The 17,331-nt window shown below is 51.1% G+C and overlaps 2 protein-coding genes across 2 annotated transcripts; one reads left to right on the top strand and one right to left on the bottom strand.

Annotated features, from left to right (window-relative positions):
* Positions 1-4,745: 4,745 nt before the first annotated feature.
* SPSK_00450 (uncharacterized protein) lies at positions 4,746-6,941 on the top strand (the record flags this gene model as incomplete). Its single annotated transcript, XM_016727419.1, has 1 exon — positions 4,746-6,941. One exon carries the CDS (start codon positions 4,746-4,748, stop codon positions 6,939-6,941), a length of 2,196 nt encoding a protein of 731 aa, XP_016582732.1.
* Positions 6,942-9,473: 2,532 nt separating this feature from the next.
* On the bottom strand, positions 9,474-10,871 carry SPSK_00527 (nrm1-like protein; the record flags this gene model as incomplete). Its single annotated transcript, XM_016727494.1, has 2 exons — positions 9,474-10,679; positions 10,773-10,871. 2 exons carry the CDS (start codon positions 10,869-10,871, stop codon positions 9,474-9,476), a joined length of 1,305 nt encoding a protein of 434 aa, XP_016582731.1.
* Positions 10,872-17,331: the final 6,460 nt, after the last annotated feature.

Raw genomic sequence — 17,331 nt, 5'->3', positions numbered from 1 at the left:
TGGTGCGAAGGCGATCAGACCTAGCAAGCGTGATGGATGAGACGCTGCGAACCTGAACGAACCATTCGAAGGCATTAACAAGACAAGAGGGTCCAGCAATCACTTCCAACACTGGCAGTCTACTAGCAAAGGATGTGAATGTGCCAGACGCCCACCGAACGGGAATGTAGAAGTTGGGGAATCGTGCTTTGATTCGGCTGTTAATGGCGTATAGAGGCATAAACAGAGCCGACCCAAGAGCGTTGGCAAATGACGGATAAGATGGGGACTGTGAACCAGAGTCAAGGCAGTTGTATACAGAGGCCAAACGGCAGCACCCAGGGGCCCAGGGTCCGAAACAATGCTAAGGAACCAGCATCGTCAAACGAAGGGGCAATTCAACAGGTATTCGAAAATGATGTCAAAGAGAGGCGGATACTTACAGAAGATGGGCAGGTTCCCAAACATGACTGCTCATGGGAAGGGCAAACGAGACTAAAAGCGGCGAGAAATACAAAAACGTGGTGGATCGAGGCCCGTCGCGAAGACAAGCTGAGGCCGCAAACCCTGGCAAAATGCGTGAAGCTGGAGAGAAGGTGAAGAAAGGAGGTGAGGCGAAACGAGAGAGCTGTGCGAGGTCATGTGGGAGGGGGAAGTAAAGTGCGGTAGAGGTCCCCAGCGCGGCCTCGTGGGAAGAGGGGCCTCTTGTTGGCGGATTCTTTGACAGGTTGGCGGTCGCTGCGTGGTTTGCAGAAGATCTGACGATCTGGCTGGGGAAGCAAGTGATGTTGGACGTGGAAGGGCCAAGAATGAAAATGCCTATAAAGATTGCAAATTGCAGCCTATTGTGAGAAGTCGCGAGCTCGACTCAGGTCGTTCCTGCCTGTTTTAGAAGACTCGTTCTTGTGCTGCTCCTTCCTCTCCTCCTTCCTCTCCAGGGAAGCACTAACAGGTGCGTGCAGCTCGCTGCCGTTGGCACCAGTTACAAAAAGCGTGGGAGTAAAGGCCGCCGCTAACGCCATGCTTGCCCGCCGAAGATCGCAGCTCCCCCGCCGTTTCCATCAGGTGCGTCTAATCTGGTTGTGAAGGCGCTCTTGCAAATGCACTTGCCCTCTTCCTTTGTGGCCTTCCTCTTTTATATCTAGGCCTTAGACTGTCGGCGGCGCCTTCCCTCGTTACCTCTCCATGCATTGCAACTTTCCGCACCCCACACCATTCTCGTTTCTTTTTCTTTTCCTTTTCTTTTTTTTTGTGTAGGCAGGCGGTCCCCTTCCGACCACACAAGTAGGATACTCGTATGTCGTAGACGCTGTGCTGGCACTCCGTAATTACGGAATGCAACCATGCTGGCCAGCTCACCGCCCAAGTAAACGAGGAAAGAGCAATCCAGGATAAGATACCCCGCCGCGTGTGGAGAAGAGAGTGCCCAGTGCTTGCTGGCTTTTGGTTGTTTAGTGGGGATAGAAGGAGCGGAAGTCCCCAGCGTGGAAGCTGCTTTCGAGACGACAATTTGCGAGCCAGGACCAGACAGAAGGCGGTATCGGTTTTTATCATCAATCACTCTTACAATCACACTTACACCACTCTATGCAAAATTTAGCCACTTTGTGGCGCTCATCAGCAACGAAAACGGTTCAGCAGATAGGGCAAAGATGGGAAGGCACGGCTGGTGCTTGGTCGCACAAGACAGTAGCGGCACCTACCCTTATTAAGCACTCTGTATCTCGTAAATATATGTAAGAAAATACGCCACCGAAAGACAAGAAAAAATGACATTAGACCTACTTCTGTACGGAAGTACCTGCAAGTAACTTTTGACTAGGAATGAAAAGTCATGCTGTCCGCCACCGCGGGAGCTAACTTTAGGTCCCGCTGTACCGCAGGATGTCAGGTCGCCGCTTGTTCACGCCAGGGCTTTCCGGCGGTATCTGGTCACGACCCCGAAGCCGATGGCAGACAAACAATTAAGCAGTGCGAAGCTTGCTAGCTGGAGCAGCTAATGCATATTTTATCTCGTCGCACTGTTTGATGATCGCAGATCATATCGCAAGGAAGGAAGAGAACTCAAGTAGAACGACACAGCAGGAGTTCTTGACGGCCCAATGTAGCTGTTCAGAAAAGAGAAGGGAAAACAACAACACAAACATTGGTCCGGCAGGGAGCGCACCCGGCGACACAGAGTATCTAGAGAAGCTTATTCCGTCTGCCAATGTAACAGTGTTATGACAAGAACGACCCCACAAGGAACAATTGTTGCTTGGAGGAAAATCTTGGTATTGCTGGCTGTGGAAACGAGGAGGTGCTGATTATCATGGCACACGTGAACCATGTCACGGCTGGCTATGCAGGACATCGTACTGCAGTTCTGTCGTCATTGAGACCGTTTAGCGAAATGTGGTAGCCTGGCGGTTGTCTTTATGTAGCATCTCCCAGTCCCTCTATCAATCGTGTTGACAGCCCCGCATGCATGGACATCGACGCCCAGGACTACAACAGAGAGACTCGCATTGACTGGAGGAGGTCAACAAACGTCGAAACAGCAATTGGCTTGGCATTTCGAATCTGCCTTAACTGGCCGGGACATAAAAATATCTAGGCTCCAGTGGTGCGGCTTTGGCTGTGGATGTTGACTTGGGCTATCCTTCACGGTGAAGCACTCTGTGTATCACCACCAAGGCCCTTTCAGCGCTTCGAGAGGGACCTACCTGTTCATTGTCCTTCCTGTTATTGGTTGATTGCCTTGCACGAATGCGGCCTTTTTTTGTCAATATTCAATCTTTCCTCCATATGGGCTTTCTGTGTCGATTTTAGTCGTTTTAACCAGAAGTTTCTCTGCAGTCAAAATAATTTGAATCGCGACATCGGTGGTCAACAATGACCAGATTGAAAAGTAAGCAGGCTTATTAAGAATCGATAAAAGAACCAAATCGACGATTGGTTACCGAGCTGACCCAATGCATCCTTTTACCATCCATTGCTTTCATCCTGCCCCGCTAAAGGCTTTGCCTCAGGTGTGTCGCAGGACAGGGGATGTTGCGAATCCCGTGTGTCAAAGCGTGGCCCCGTCCTTTTTACAGCCGCGTCCTGCGCTTCCACCAATACAGCACCGAATTCATCCATACCTGGAGGTAAATATAGCCAATATGTCAACCTGCACCATCTGCCAGATATATCATTACGCGCACCCGAGCGCAGCTCATGGGTCCAAGCAAGTAACGACGTCAGAGATCCATGCCATAGCGATGCTTGGCGCAATCGTCTGCGTCCTCTGACTCTTCTTTTGCTGCCCACTTCCTACCTTTTAACTCCTGGGGGTCTGTGACAAGGATCTGACCAATCCCGTTTTGTCTGGCCCTCGTATCAAACAACGATCAATCCTGCACAGCATCGTGCGTTCTGACAGAATGGAACATTCTCAACTTCTCTCCCTGGCGATGTGCTTTCCCCTCTCTTTTCTCTCTGGTCTTCTCTCACATGTGTCGACCACTTCGGAGTTGGTTGTTCTGTACTTGATATGTTCCTGTGAAGATCTTCAACTAGAAACTGTAGTACTACCGTTGCTTTGTGTGTCTTAGAAACCACGAGGAAAGAGTGAACAGGGTGGCATGAGCGACAGAAACATAGGACAGAGTAGCCTGGCCTTCATGATTCCGAAACGCCTTCCTCCCAGACCTCCTTCCCAGCAGTTTGCTGGCGTCTCCTCTCGCTCTTTCCTTTGAAGTGTGCTTCTCCAGATCTAGTCTGCCCTTTCTCTCTCTCGTCCTCATTTTCGCCTTCATCTTTTCCTTCTTTCGAAACTTTTTTCTCACGTTGTTTCTCAAACCATTGATTCTCGTCAATTCATCCGCGTAATTATCACTCCCAACGACTTTGGCATTCTCCATTCTCATCCTCGCGCCTCTGATCTCTTGCATCACGACGCTTCATTCCTCTGTCTCTCATCTCGCATTTACTCTTTCGACTTTAGCCGTCATATCTGTTTGGATCGTCGTCTCTCCCACTATTCAAGCTTCTCGGCCGCTCCCAGCTATTATCTGCAACTTCGACTTCCATTCCTTTGCCTCTTTTCGCCTTCTCCTTAGCCATCGACCTCACCTTCTCTCTCGTTTCGTTATTGTCGCCTCCTCCTTATCCGAAGATCATATCTGTTACTCAACCATTCTATTTGCAATTCCGGACTGTTTCGCTCTCGCAGTCTCTCAATATCTTTTTGCCGACAACTCTGGATCCCGTCCCTCCTTCTCGAATCTCCTCCTCACTCTCTCATCCCCGCCCCATCTTCACATTCTCTCACACTCCCCGTCACTTTGGCCACCACCCGTCTATTTCCATCTCCCGTCTTCCGTCCTCCAGTCCTGTCTTCTGTCCGTCATCTGTCTAGCCAGCCGTCTGCTTGGACGTTTCTTGTTTTTGTCTGCTCGCCGAAGAAAACTACACCCGTACCCACCTCTCTTCCTCCTTCACCCAATTTTCTCACGATCAGCTTTCATGAACGTTTTCAACTGAACTTGGCCTACGAGGCCCGCTTCATATTTTTCTTTTCTTTCTTTCTCGTCGTGCGACTGGATTCGCCTGGTGTCGACAGCCTTGTTTGAATACCATCTATTCACCGGACGTCGACTGTTCTCGGTTTTTTTTTTCACCTCACGGCTCGTCTGGACACGGCCACAGAAGACATCGACACCTCACGATCCTTTTCTTCCCGCCCTGCCACCGACTCTTCTCCTATAGCCATCGTAATAGGAACGCCAGTCGACGATATCACCATGTCGACCAACGCTAACCTCGCCTCCGGCCAGTTCATCACAACCATCAGTGGCAAGAGATGCACAGCCGTTCCAAAGGCTGGGGGCGGAGGCGGCGGAAGTGCCGCAACCACGGCGGCCAACAATGGCAATCGAAACGGAGGCACTGTGCAGGCCACATTCAGCGCGGTACAGGCGGCTTCGTCCTCGGCTACTTCTGACAGTACGACGACCACTTCTACCTTGGTGACATCCACATCAACTACATCTACCTCTACCTCTGCCACTACCACTTCCACTTCCACAAGCATTTCCACCTCTACACAAGAAGCGAATGTGGCTCCTGCACCAGATGTGCAAGAGACCACGACCGACTCTCCCCTTAGCACAACCAGCTCTGCGCTTCCCACGAACCAGAATGTTCCCGGTGTCTCTTCTCCCCAAGCACAGGCACAACCACAAACCACCCCTGTAACAATACAGCCCAGTCAAGCTGATACCGGCGTAATAGCCACTTTAGCCACAGCATCGGCCACGACCGCGACGCAAGGAGCACCAGCCGGAGCCGCAGCGGCGGCGTCAGTTGCCAGTGCGGCGGCGGCAGCGAGTGTGGCTACAGGTGGCCCACAAAGTATTACAAACGGAAACGGCGCTGCAATTTTCTCAACAATTGCCGCACCCCCGGAAGCTACAGATGATGGATCTTCGACGGCAGCGGCCGCAGCAGCTGCCGGTGGCGATGGGAACAACGCAGCTATAGGTGCTGTAACGAACACACCCGGAACGAACCCCGAGGCGACCATTGCTATTGCTGGCGGCGTGATCGGTGGAGTGGCATTTTTGTGCCTTGTTGCATTTTTAGTCTGGTTCTGGCGCCGCCGGATGCGGAAGAGACGCCGCAGCACTCTGCTTACACCTTTGTCGACAGACCCGGCCACGTTTGGGGGGCGTGGTGGCGGTGATGGAACTATGCGGAACGGCGAGAAGGGTGAATATGTCATTAACCGCGGCAGTATTGGGCCGACGCCGAAGACGGAACGCATCAAGGCAACTTTGGATTATAACATCCGGAGAATCAAGGGACGCTTTGGAGACATGGTGGCAAGCCGCGCCTCCAATGGCAGTGTAAACATGGACCGGGGCAACTCGCAGTTCATGGCGGCCAACAATGTCAGCGGCAGCCGCGACAGCAACACTACGAACAACACGGAAAACACTGACGCTGCAAATGGGGGCTATGGCGCGGCAGCCAAAGATCGCGTTGCAGGCTGGTTTAGCCGTATTGCAGGTGCGGGTGCCGGACTGACCTCAAAGCTCCGTGGCGGAAGCAATGTGGATGCAGGCGGTCAAAATGAGAAGCGCGCCATGGATGCGCAGCCGAACAAAAAGGACGGCCAGCCCGACTTCCTGACCTTGCTGGGCATGGACGAGCGCGAGCTCGAAAGGGCCGCCCAGAACAAGAAGAACAGCAAGAAGAAGCGGGCTAGTATGGACCGCGGTCGCACAGGCAGCAACGGCAACAATGACTACCTAGGCCGCCTCAACATCGACTTCGACGATCCGTTTAGCGACTCCAACGCCATTGCCCACCAGTCGGCTAAGCCCGCGCCATTGGCAGTCAGCCAAACGAACAACCCCTTCTCTGACGCCAACGCCATCCGCAGCAACGGCGGCGAATATTCGAACCCAAAGCCGAATACATATGTGGCTGACATTCGGCGCTCTCGCGGCCAGAACGACCGTCTGACCGACTTCAGGTTAGAGTCCATGTATCGGGACTCAGTCCAGACGGTCAACACGGTTGACACATCCGCAAAACGTAACCGCTTCCGCTCAGATCCCTTCGACCTGGAGCGCCCAGAGCTGCTTCAGCTCGGCCGCTCGACACCTAGGACAGTGACATCGTCAAACATGAGCGTGGCTGGGTCGTCAAACGCGCCAAGAATGTCTGACGCATCAGGCAGTCGCCTCTCTGGTGGCGTCGGCACTGGAGAGATCCGACGTCCTCGTACTGCGCACCAGCGTGGGGACAGCTTCACCAGTAAATACTCCAGCGGTGTGAGCATGGGCGAATGGAGCGATCCTGGCCCAGATGTTGGACCGTCAGCACCGATGTGGGGGGACAACAACAGTGACCGACGACGAGATAGCCCAACGAAAGGCCGACAGAGAAGCAATAGCGACGAAAGCAGCAGCAGCGTTGGGAAGGCTTTATAAAAAGGAACCGTCGACAAGTAGGGGAAAATGCGGTGGAATGCCAAATGGGCGACCTTTTTTTTTCTGTTCAGATGTTATGTTTTCAATTTGAGCGATGTTTCGATGTTTTCGGTTTGTTTTGTTTTTGTTCTAAATTGCCCTTATCTGGTCCCTCTTTTCTTGTTACGTCCCTGTTTCTTGTCTTATGTTTCCCTTTCTTGCAGGTCTTCATGTGGCCCACGTACCCTCGTTTTTTTTATTATCGCTTTGAAATCAACCTTTCAGGTGACGAATTTTTGGGCGAGGCGGAGAAACGATGGTAACGAGAATCACGCGGAATACCCAGAAATTATGGAAAGGATGGTTGAAACAATTTTAAGAGAGAAGGAGATACAAACTCTCCCTTTAGCTACACTCGTTTATATACCGGGATGCATGTCCTCTCAATTATTATTTTGTCTACTTACCGAACTAATTCTTGCTGACAAAGGCTGGCCCAAGGGAGACATGACTTTTTGGGCTGGTGACGTTGCACGTCGTACAACGTATTTTCTCCTCGTCAGTGTTTGTAGTCACATTTTGTTTATTTATAAAAAAAGTTACATTTGATTGCACAGCAGCCTATCCATTGATGACATTATCTGGTAGTTTTAAATAAAGTACGGGTTACGCTCGGACATACGACATACGCCTGCTTGGACCACCGTAAACCGCCATGTTATTAGTTGGCCGCTTTGTCCTCTTTTAGTATGCACTTCAACAAAGCCATGTCCTCCGCCAGAAAGCAGCTTGGCAGGCAAGAATATCATCTCATAGCATAATAAGTCGACCGTGCAACCAAAAACCGTCTTCCTAACGGAATATTCTCTGAAGAGGCCATTCTTGGTTGAAAATCAGTTGGGGGAGTGTGCTACATTAGGACTGGTGTGAACTGATGATGATACACGCACTTATTCTCTACTATCGTTTGCCAGCAATTTGTCGTCGAAATATATTGTGCTTGGGTGAGAGACGACGATTACCTTCGTCTTGTGTTCTTTACTCATTCATGTCTCATTCTCACCTCCTCACGATCTGCGCGCTGATATCACTTTTGTGCACGATTTACTCCGTACTCCGTATTTCGTACAGATATCTGACTCCGTATTGGCACACGATTCGCCATCAAGCGAAATGTTGCACAAAGAGGGTGGCGTGAACAAAAAGAATTGGAAAATGTGACGATGGACACACCCAAACCACGCTAACTTAATGAGCCCCACCAAAAAGGCTGAGCGGTTCAATAGGTCACACAAAAAGCGGGGCTACAGGCCATTGGGACGCGTCTTTTTAAAGAGCTTTGCGTGCGCGCGTCATAAAAACGCGAAAAGTCGCGTCGAAGCTAATTTCACAACCTCACCTCGAGCTTGGTGTCCATCCTTTTTTCGGCTTTCTCGCAACGCGCGGGTCACCACTCACCTCCCCGCCATTTTGGTTTTAATGTGCCCACGATTGTACCTGTAAATGCTTATGACCAATGTTTTTAGTTTCTTTTGCCAGCTCACCATCTTCACACCCTCTTTTTGCCGTTTGTTCCCTTACCGTCTTTGCCGGATGGGTGTTATCAATCTGTCTCAGCCAATTGGGTTCAGCGTGAGACCACCGAGAGGGCCAAGGTTGGCAGGGGATGGCAACTATCAAATAATGTCTGCCAGAAAGAGGGTCTTTCAGCTCGCATCGTGCAAACCAGGCTACACTTCACTTATGTATCTTACGATGTGAAAATTTGATTTGACTTTTTTTTTGTATTTCAAAGAATATTCTTTCGATTTGCTTTTGGACTGTATATTCACTAGTCTGTTCCAATTGAACAGACGTGAAGAGTATGCGGAAATGCGCAAAGTTGTGCAAAGCATGTCGCGACAAGGACCTAGTCAACTCGCACAAGCAGGCACTGGGTCCCATATATCGGGCCGGTAGAATGCACACAGTAAGGACGTCAAAACAGGAAAAAGTGTTTCGTATATAACAGAATGTAGAGACAGAAAAAAAATGAATGAACGTAAAAGGGAAAGAAGAGCCGGGATCGAAGAAGGGTTCGAGCGCGGATGTGGGTAGTAGTGTGATTGTTAATGCACGCCAGGCAAAAAGGCGGAAAGAGGGAAAGAGGGAAGAGGGGGGCATGAAACGAGAAGCAATATGGTGCGAGTAGCTGGATTAAAAAAAGGCTCAAAGAGCGGCCATTCGTGAGAGACGTTGATGAACACGTGTGAAAAACTGAGATGTAACATGCAGTCGGGTGAAAAAAACAAAAGGAAGGAAACAATAAGCTTTCCGTAGAGTACCCAGAACCAGCCAGGTTCTCGCTGGGAGGTATCATGTACATAAATGAAAACGTAGTGAGGTAGTTGGACAGATAGGAAAGAGGTTGGTGTAGAGTAGAGGTATGAGGAGGAAAGGGGGAGGGGTTATTGTGAGCGATCCAAAACTGGCATTAATGTGACGAGTGAATATGTGGAATACGCCCAGACGAAATCAGGAGAGATACAGAACAACAACGCCGAGCTGTGTAGATCACAGAGGCTCGTCAAACGTTAGGCGCCGGCGGGTGACGCTCATCGGCGTCTTGGATCCCAGCAGGTTGGGTGTCTTCCAAGGCTTTTGTGCTGGGCTGGGCGTAATGTTGACGAAGTCAGCAAAGTCAAAAGCCTGGCCGGGTGTGTTGGGGAACATGCTGCCGCCACCAGGCGTAGTCATCATCGACGACGGCAGGGCTAGGTTGTTGAACTTGGACGGCGGCGTCGACGGCGGATCCATGCGGCTGCGGCCGTTGGGGTTGGCTGGTGAAGGCGAGGCGGCAAGAAAGAGAAGAAGGTCGGCGCCTTCGACACCGGACTTGCCACCCGCGCCTTCAACCTGGTCGATACCCAAGCCAGTGTGGTTGTTCTCGTCGTCTTCTAGAATATCGTTGCCAGTGGCCTTCTTCTTGCGACGGCCGTTGCCATTTGGCAGGCCACGGTGGCGCATCGGAGGTGTGCTGGGTGGCGACCCGGTACGGGTGGCGTGGCTGCCTGCGACAGTCGATGTCAGACCAGAGGCCGAAGGCCCCAGAGACATGCTGCTGGTGCGGAACGAGTGTGTCGGCAAAAGGTCGTCGTCGTCGCTAGACTGATTGGCATTGTAGTTCACAACCGACAGAGCGTCGGCAATGCGGCGTGTGCCCGGGAACAAGGACACATCAGGTCCTGCTGTTGTCGTGAAGTGCTGCTGGCGTTTCGGTTTGATGGGCGAGCTGTGCGACAGTTGGTGGTGGTCCTTCCAAGAGGCGTGGCCAGAGAAAGAAGCGCCTTCCAGTGGCAAGTAGGACGAAGTCAACGGGCCTGAAACGTGTCTGTTTGAAGGCGGCGATGACCGGTAGCGCTTGCTGGGGCTGGACATGATATAGCTGGCGCGGCGGCCGCTGTGGTGTGGGACGTGGTTGAGATCGTCGAAGGATGCCACATAGGTCCGCTTGCGGTGGCCTGTGCTGCCGTTGCTGGAGCCGATGGCATCGGAGAAGAGTGGTGCTTTGAGGGGAGAGCTCATTAGTGTACGGCCGGAAGGGTACGCCATTTCGGATGTGCTGGATGAAGAGTCCGACAGGACGTCTCCGTCGGACCCTCGCTTCCGCCGCAACTCGTCCTCGTACTTGGGCTCGATCACGTCGAAGGAAAGGTCTTCCCAGCCATGGCGAGTTTTGAACTGGGCAAGGGCAAGGCGGTTTTGGAGTCGGCGAGCCATCTAAAACGAAGAAGAATAGGGAGACGATTAGTGAAAGGAGACAAGGCGAAGGGAAGAAAGAAGATTATCGACGATGTTAGTGAAAGGACGTACCTTGCCCAGCTCTGCTCTCCGCAGAACTCGGTCGGCGACGACATCTGGTCGATTGGTGACCGTCGCCGTTGCAGATGGCATCGAGGTCGAGGTAATCATGGTTCTCCTAATCTGGACTATTTCTTGATCTATTCCAGTTCGTTGTCTGTCGGACTCAAGCGAGATCCAAATCTGAAAAAAAAAGTTTTGATGTTGCAAGAGCAGGTGCTCTGTGGGGCGTTACAAGAAAAGTTATGGTGCTCCGTCAAGTGGGCGGAAATTGCAGGTCGAGGTTGATTGGGTCCGGAACTGAACCTGGATGCGAGGCCAAAGGGGGGTCTCGCAAGACGCACGACGAGGTTCCGCAAGGCGCTTGCAGAGCCTGCTGTAACAAAACGAGCGTGTGCACACTGTAGGGGAGTGTTGTGTGGCGTGGTTTGTCTCGTAAAATCCAAGGCGGCGTGTATTATGCGTATTTGTGAGATATGAGGCCGGCCTCGTTACGACGGCGAAGTATGCGTGCTTTTGGGATTGTTCGTAATGCCAGAGGACAAGAAAGACAAGAGACAAAAAGAATGTGAGAGATTGGGGCGAGGAGAGAGAGGAGAAAAGACGACAACAAAAGAGGAGTAGGAGTAACAGGCGGCGGCGAGATGGACCGGGTCTAGTCGAAGCACTCAGACCTCCTTCCAGCACTCTAGCAATCCTGGATTTGCAGCTCTTCGGGCTTGTCTAAAAAGGGCAAGGGAGGAGAGACCAGTCCAAGAGCGAGGGATGAAAGAAGTAGGTAAGACGCAAAGGAGAGACGACGGTCTGCAAAACTCAGCTGCTTGTAATGTTTTGAAAAGAGCGTGTGCAAATGAGAGAAAAGTAAGGAACGATTGGGAACAGTGAGAGCAAAATGGAGGTCGAAAGTAAGAAGAAGGAGAGGAGAGGACAAAAAAGAGCGAGGAGCACGAGAGACTGCCGAATTGTGAACAGTATGAGAGCGGGAAAGGAAGGAGGTTGAAAGGCCCCAGGAACGGAAGGAAGGGATGAGGACCAGCGATAGCACGAGGGAAAAAGACGAGGAAGGGGATGGAGCTACGAATTACAGCGGCACAAAATGCTCCTAGCCAGTCGATATGTCTTACAGGCTGGTGTCCTGTTCGATTTGGCAAGGGCGGCTAGCCAACCAAATGGCCCAGAGGATGGGGAAGGAGCATAGTGGCGAGCGGCTGAAGATGAGTAGGCCAAAAGAACGGATATTACAAGCCTAGGCCCCAGCGCCAGGCCAGGGGTGCTCCGGGGCTTCAGGAATTTAAGGACAAGAAAAATGAAGAAAAATGTGTTCCGTGGAAACCGGCAGATTAGGTTACAAACCACTCAAACCAGCTGCTGCCAAACAGACGCCCAGGCCACCTTTTTATGGGGCCGGACGGGGGCAAGAGCCGGGTGGTACAGCGGGCGACAGGGCTGTTTTTGCACGATACCCACTGTGAACTACCCCCAGTTGGTTTGCACCACCCAGATTACTGTGCTCCGGCACAGCGACGGGGCTCGTAGTAATAGCACATGCAGTAAGGCTGGTTGCCGTGGGCAAAGGTAGACACAGCCTGCAATTTTCCACTCCTTCCTTTTCGTCTGCAGGCATTGCCCATCAAAGACGGGAAAAGCTGTTCTCAATTAGGAAGGGGAGTAAGGGATATGGGGGTTCCGGTGGCAAGCATGTGTAAATCGTACATCGTGGATGGGTTGCTCCGGACTTGCATCGAGGGACGAGATCCACTCCTGCCAGTTCGGGCGACCCTGGCAACCGTTGTGCGGCGCCGAGTGCCACAGTCGGTCGGCGACGGAAGGGATAGAATTGGCAAGAGCGAGCGTAGGACTCGTTTAGACGCATGTAAATTTGGCCCGTCAAACGGATCAGAACCCCGGCCAAAGAAATGGAAGGATATCTACCGGTGGGCTCGGACGTATGGCACTGGAAACCAACAGAAGCTCGTCTCAGTGACAACATCCCCACTCCCTACATAAGAATTCAGACCTAACAAAGAGCACGAGGAAGACGACAGAACGGGTGAATGATTACGGCCTCACTTGCCTGATTTGGACGGCAAGACAGTTCGGAAGTGGACGCAAGACTTACAGAAGCTACAGATGGGGCACACAGGGCACGTGAAGAGCAACTTCTCGCCTCTCTTTGGAATGGGTGATGAGCTGCTCCGGCGCACTGAAGCTCGTAGGTCTCGTCTGATGCGGACGATTTACATCCCTGGCGAACAATTGGCGCAACAGGAGAAATAGAGGAAAGACGGAGGCGCCGTTGTGCATAACTCTGTCCCTGCACAACCGTTTGAGAACGAACGAAGAGCCAATTGGGGAACATCTCTCCGTTCGTTTCTCAGGTCTGAGATTCAAGAGGAGGTTGAGACTGACAAGAAAGTAGGCCTGGTTGCTGCTACCTGGTCTCACACTCTTACCATCACTTTCGCGCTGATTCGAGGTGGCCTGTGGCTGAAGCTGGCAGCCAGCTTTATTGTCACTTAACAAGGAGATCCACAGCAAATTAAATGAAAAAAAAATTAAAAAATTTGGAGGCTGACAAGGAAAGGTCCGAGGACGTGCTTTGTCTCTTCACATCAGCTGTATTACGTGCTTGTCATCATGAGTGCGAAAAAGAAAACAAACGAAACGCGGAATAGGGGCAACTGCGGGAGTTATTGACAGCGGTTGTTGATATACAGAGAAGGAGATGCTGGCCGCACTGTGTGAATACCACTATATCCGGAAGAGGTATGCATCGGTATATCTTAATAGTTCCTATGCAAGGGATATCGTATTAACCAGCTATTAAGCTTGAACTGTCAGTCCTCTGTTTCTTCGGCCGTATTTATTTTCGAAACATTGCTAACTCCCGGAAAAGAAACTTATTTACCCGGGGCCAGACGGAAAGGTCGGGCATCACAGAAAACAAATAACGGGTGATACAAGACAGGGAGGGGGAATAAATCTGGAGAATTGAGGGTGGTTTTCTTTATGCCTGATCTTGTACTTCGTATTACAACCTTCCTGTAAGCGCCACATTTTGGATACGTTCATGCGAAAGTTAGGCACAGGGCCAATAAAATTTGCAGGCTACAAAACCCACGAGAAACAGGTGAACCAAAATGCAGCTTTCAAAACTCGTCTTGAACGTCAAATTGTACTTGTAAATTGCGTATGCAATGATGTGCCCGGTGTCACAAACTCCACACAGATATGGAGTATTACAGAGATCGAGATGCGAGGAAGAAGGGAAATTCATTTTCAACACCTAGTTCTCAGCCGCCCGGTGTCCCCATCAACGAACGCCCTATGTGGGCGACCAGGGGAAGCAGTGGGGAGAAGCAATTTAAATCCCTGCAACCCAAGACAGTTTGGAAAGACGCTCCAGCAAAAATGCTCCAAGCCCTGGATAGGCATGTAGAGAAACCTAAACATTTTCTACCAATCAATGATGTGCTCAAAAGGGCAGGCATCGGCAAAGCACAAGTCTCGTCGGTAGAGTCGAGTAGGTACGGAGTAAGATACATATCCAAGACCATAGAAGGGAGATTTAGCGACGATAACTGTCGATCCTAAGTCTGCAGTAGGGCAGTTCATATTTCGCGATACCAAGTATTTAGTAGGCGCATTGTCGCTAAATACGCTGATCGAGATGACATATCTCCTTGGGTACGGACGAGAGCCTGGATGAGTCCGTGACAGATTTGCCTTGTATTCTGTCACAGTAGCATGCAAACAATGGCAGCATCCACTGTTTGTATCCATTTTAACGACACGCAGAATACGACAGCATAAAAGTCGTTGCTTCCTTGGCAACAAAGAGGGTTGGTCCGTTCGTAGGCTCTGTGCACCAACCACAAGACACCTTGATGCATCGTAAAATTACAGTTCCTTTCGAAAAGCGCTTCAGACGAAAGGAGGCTGCTGAGAACGGCCCCCAACTCGCAACATATCAAAAGGCGAGGCTGCACGTAAAATTACGTGGCTTGGTTGGCACTCAACGAACAAACTTGCGTCCTGACCACGTTCTACGTTCTAATTATTTCGTACTTCGTTCTGCGTTTCCTGGGCGAGCGATACGTTTGCTAAGGCTGTCCTCTGCCGATTCGTTTTACATATCAGCAGGTAGTGGGCACATATCCCGGTTTGCTTCAAGACAAGGATCAAAAAGATCAGAGACGGGAACAACAGCCAACCACGCCACGCTGCAACCTGGTGCATCATCCACAGAATCAAGCTCTTACTCATTAATACAGCTTGTTGCTCGTGTTCTTCGCTGTCTATTCCTCCCTAATTGGCCCTGTATTGTTCCCTGGCTTGGCAGTGATACAAACGGCTCGCTCAGCTTTTTGGCAGGGTTCTGGTAGCAACTGTGTCTTTTTCAAAAGCAATGTGTCACCTGCAATACATATTGCTCGTCACAAAGGACGTGACACACGACCACCCCGGATAAGCGGCTGAAGAGCGGACATAGCACGTGCAGACATGTCGATTTTTTTAGCCGAATTGGAGGCCCGTGATACGGAAGGCTACCGAGATGTCGTGACACACGAGCAGATCATGCCAGGCGCTAGGCGTTGAGAATGTCTGAACATGAGATCGCCGCTCGTCCAGCCAACCACATGCAGTGAGGGCCTGGACACGCTCCATGATGCTCTTAGCAAACTACCAAACACGAAACCACTCCCAAAGTAGGTAAGATGCAGCCGCCCCACCCACACGGCCAGGCTCCGGCAGAGCATCGAGCTGCGCACCCACAACACACAACTAGTTGGAAGAGATCGAAGAGATCGAACTAGGCCGCCAAAGAGCCACCGAGCAATTCCACTCATACCCACGCACCCAAGCTATTCTCACGCTTTGTTTCCTCTCCCCTTGACGTGTCTTGGATTCCGTGGTATTGTTTTTTTTAATCTCTTGCTGGAACAATGTCGTTCTTTTCGAGGTGTTCGGCCCCGCAATAACTGACAATAAATTGGCAGGACGGAGCAAAATGGGAGAGCAGAGTGCAAAGCGCAAAGCGGCAAGAGGTCCTTCCCATGCCTTGGAACGTCTTCGCCTTCTCGCGACATTGTTCATCGTGCCTTCCCGCCCTGGCCCTTAGCTTGCTCCCCCTTTGCTAGGATTGTTGCTTATTCTGTCGTGTTCTCGTGTACCTTGGCCAAACGCTCCTTCCGTTCACCGTTTAACATTGCAGCTTCTGTATCGTGTCTCGACTCTGTATCTGATCTACTTTCAATGACAGCTGCGTTTGCCTCCTTACTCGCATCTGTGGCCACCGGCTGCTTTTTTTTCTTCCTTTCTGTTTTGGTGCTTCTTGTTCCCTCGACGAATATGTCGGAGAAATTACTGTGCATGCTTCTTTGTGTCTCTGTCAATCCTTCCCCCCTGCCTAGTAGCAAGAAGCGATTCTTGGCAGCCGCTGGCTCGGTGTTTCGGTGGAGCAGAAGTGATTTGCTCTCTGGCATGGCCAGGTCGACGTCATCGGTTTTCTACTCCAAATTGCCTCGAAACCGATGCCCCGTCGATGCTTCTTTGTTGCACGTTTTCTCCTCGCTGTGCTTCTCTTGAGCTTTAACCAAGTCGGCGGCCGCCCGCTTTCTTGTCGATAAACTGCTGCCAAGAAAAGGCTTTCTTACCCACTTTCAGGTATCTGACAGCAATTGCCTACTTTCGTATCTTGCCTCGTTGTAAATTGACTTTGCCCTGTCCATTTCCTGTTTATTTGTGAGATCTCACTACCAAAGAAGCCGGTCCTTCCCCAATTGAACTCGCGTCGGCAGCTCCCACCACTCCTTTTCAAGGCTTGTCACATCTCTTCTCTCAGCCCTTCCTTCCTGTTTCGATCCTCAATTTGTATTTGCTCCTGCCTTCGTTTCAAATTTTCAAAATCTTTTGGTTTTATGTTTTCTTTCCCTTTGTCGCCAATTATCCCCCTCCTCTCTACGCACTTCGTTGGCTCTTTTCACTTATTTTGTCTTCTTTTCTCAGCTTCTCCGCGAGCGCTAGCCTGCACTCGCTGCTTCTCACTTCACTGTGGCTCTTTCCGACGACAGAAGAGGTCATTCGTTTTAGCCCCTGACAAAACGGTCTTGCACGCAATCGAGGTCTTCATATACGTCGACTGCTTTTGACGCCCTTTTTCTTCTCATTTTTCTGGGCCTCCAAAGCTAGTGTCTTCTCTTTGCCCTGCCTCATTTCCTCTCTCTTCTGTTTTCCTTCTTGGCTTTTAGCCTCAGCTCCGACTTAGCTCGCCCCTATCCTTGTTCTATTTTCTCTCGCAGCGGCGCTCGTGTTCACCAGCTTTATTTCGAGAGGAAATACATGCACCTACTTTCTCTCTCTCGGACCTTGTTTGCTTTAAAGCACACTTGCCCGCCAGGAACGCCTCAATTTAAGCAAAGCGTGCTGTTGGAGCGGCACCTCACACACAACTCTATCCTCCCTCGCGCCCAATTGACCATCGACCTTGTTTTGCCGCTACTTTAGGTGGCCTACGCCCTGGACGAAACCGGCGATCAGCACTTGCACCCTCCACGGTGCACTACCTCCG

The sequence above is a fragment of the Sporothrix schenckii genome (genome assembly GCF_000961545.1).
Source record: "Sporothrix schenckii 1099-18 chromosome Unknown Cont49, whole genome shotgun sequence".
Lineage (NCBI taxonomy): Eukaryota > Fungi > Ascomycota > Sordariomycetes > Ophiostomatales > Ophiostomataceae > Sporothrix > Sporothrix schenckii.
This window is presented reverse-complemented; position numbering and strand designations above follow the sequence as displayed.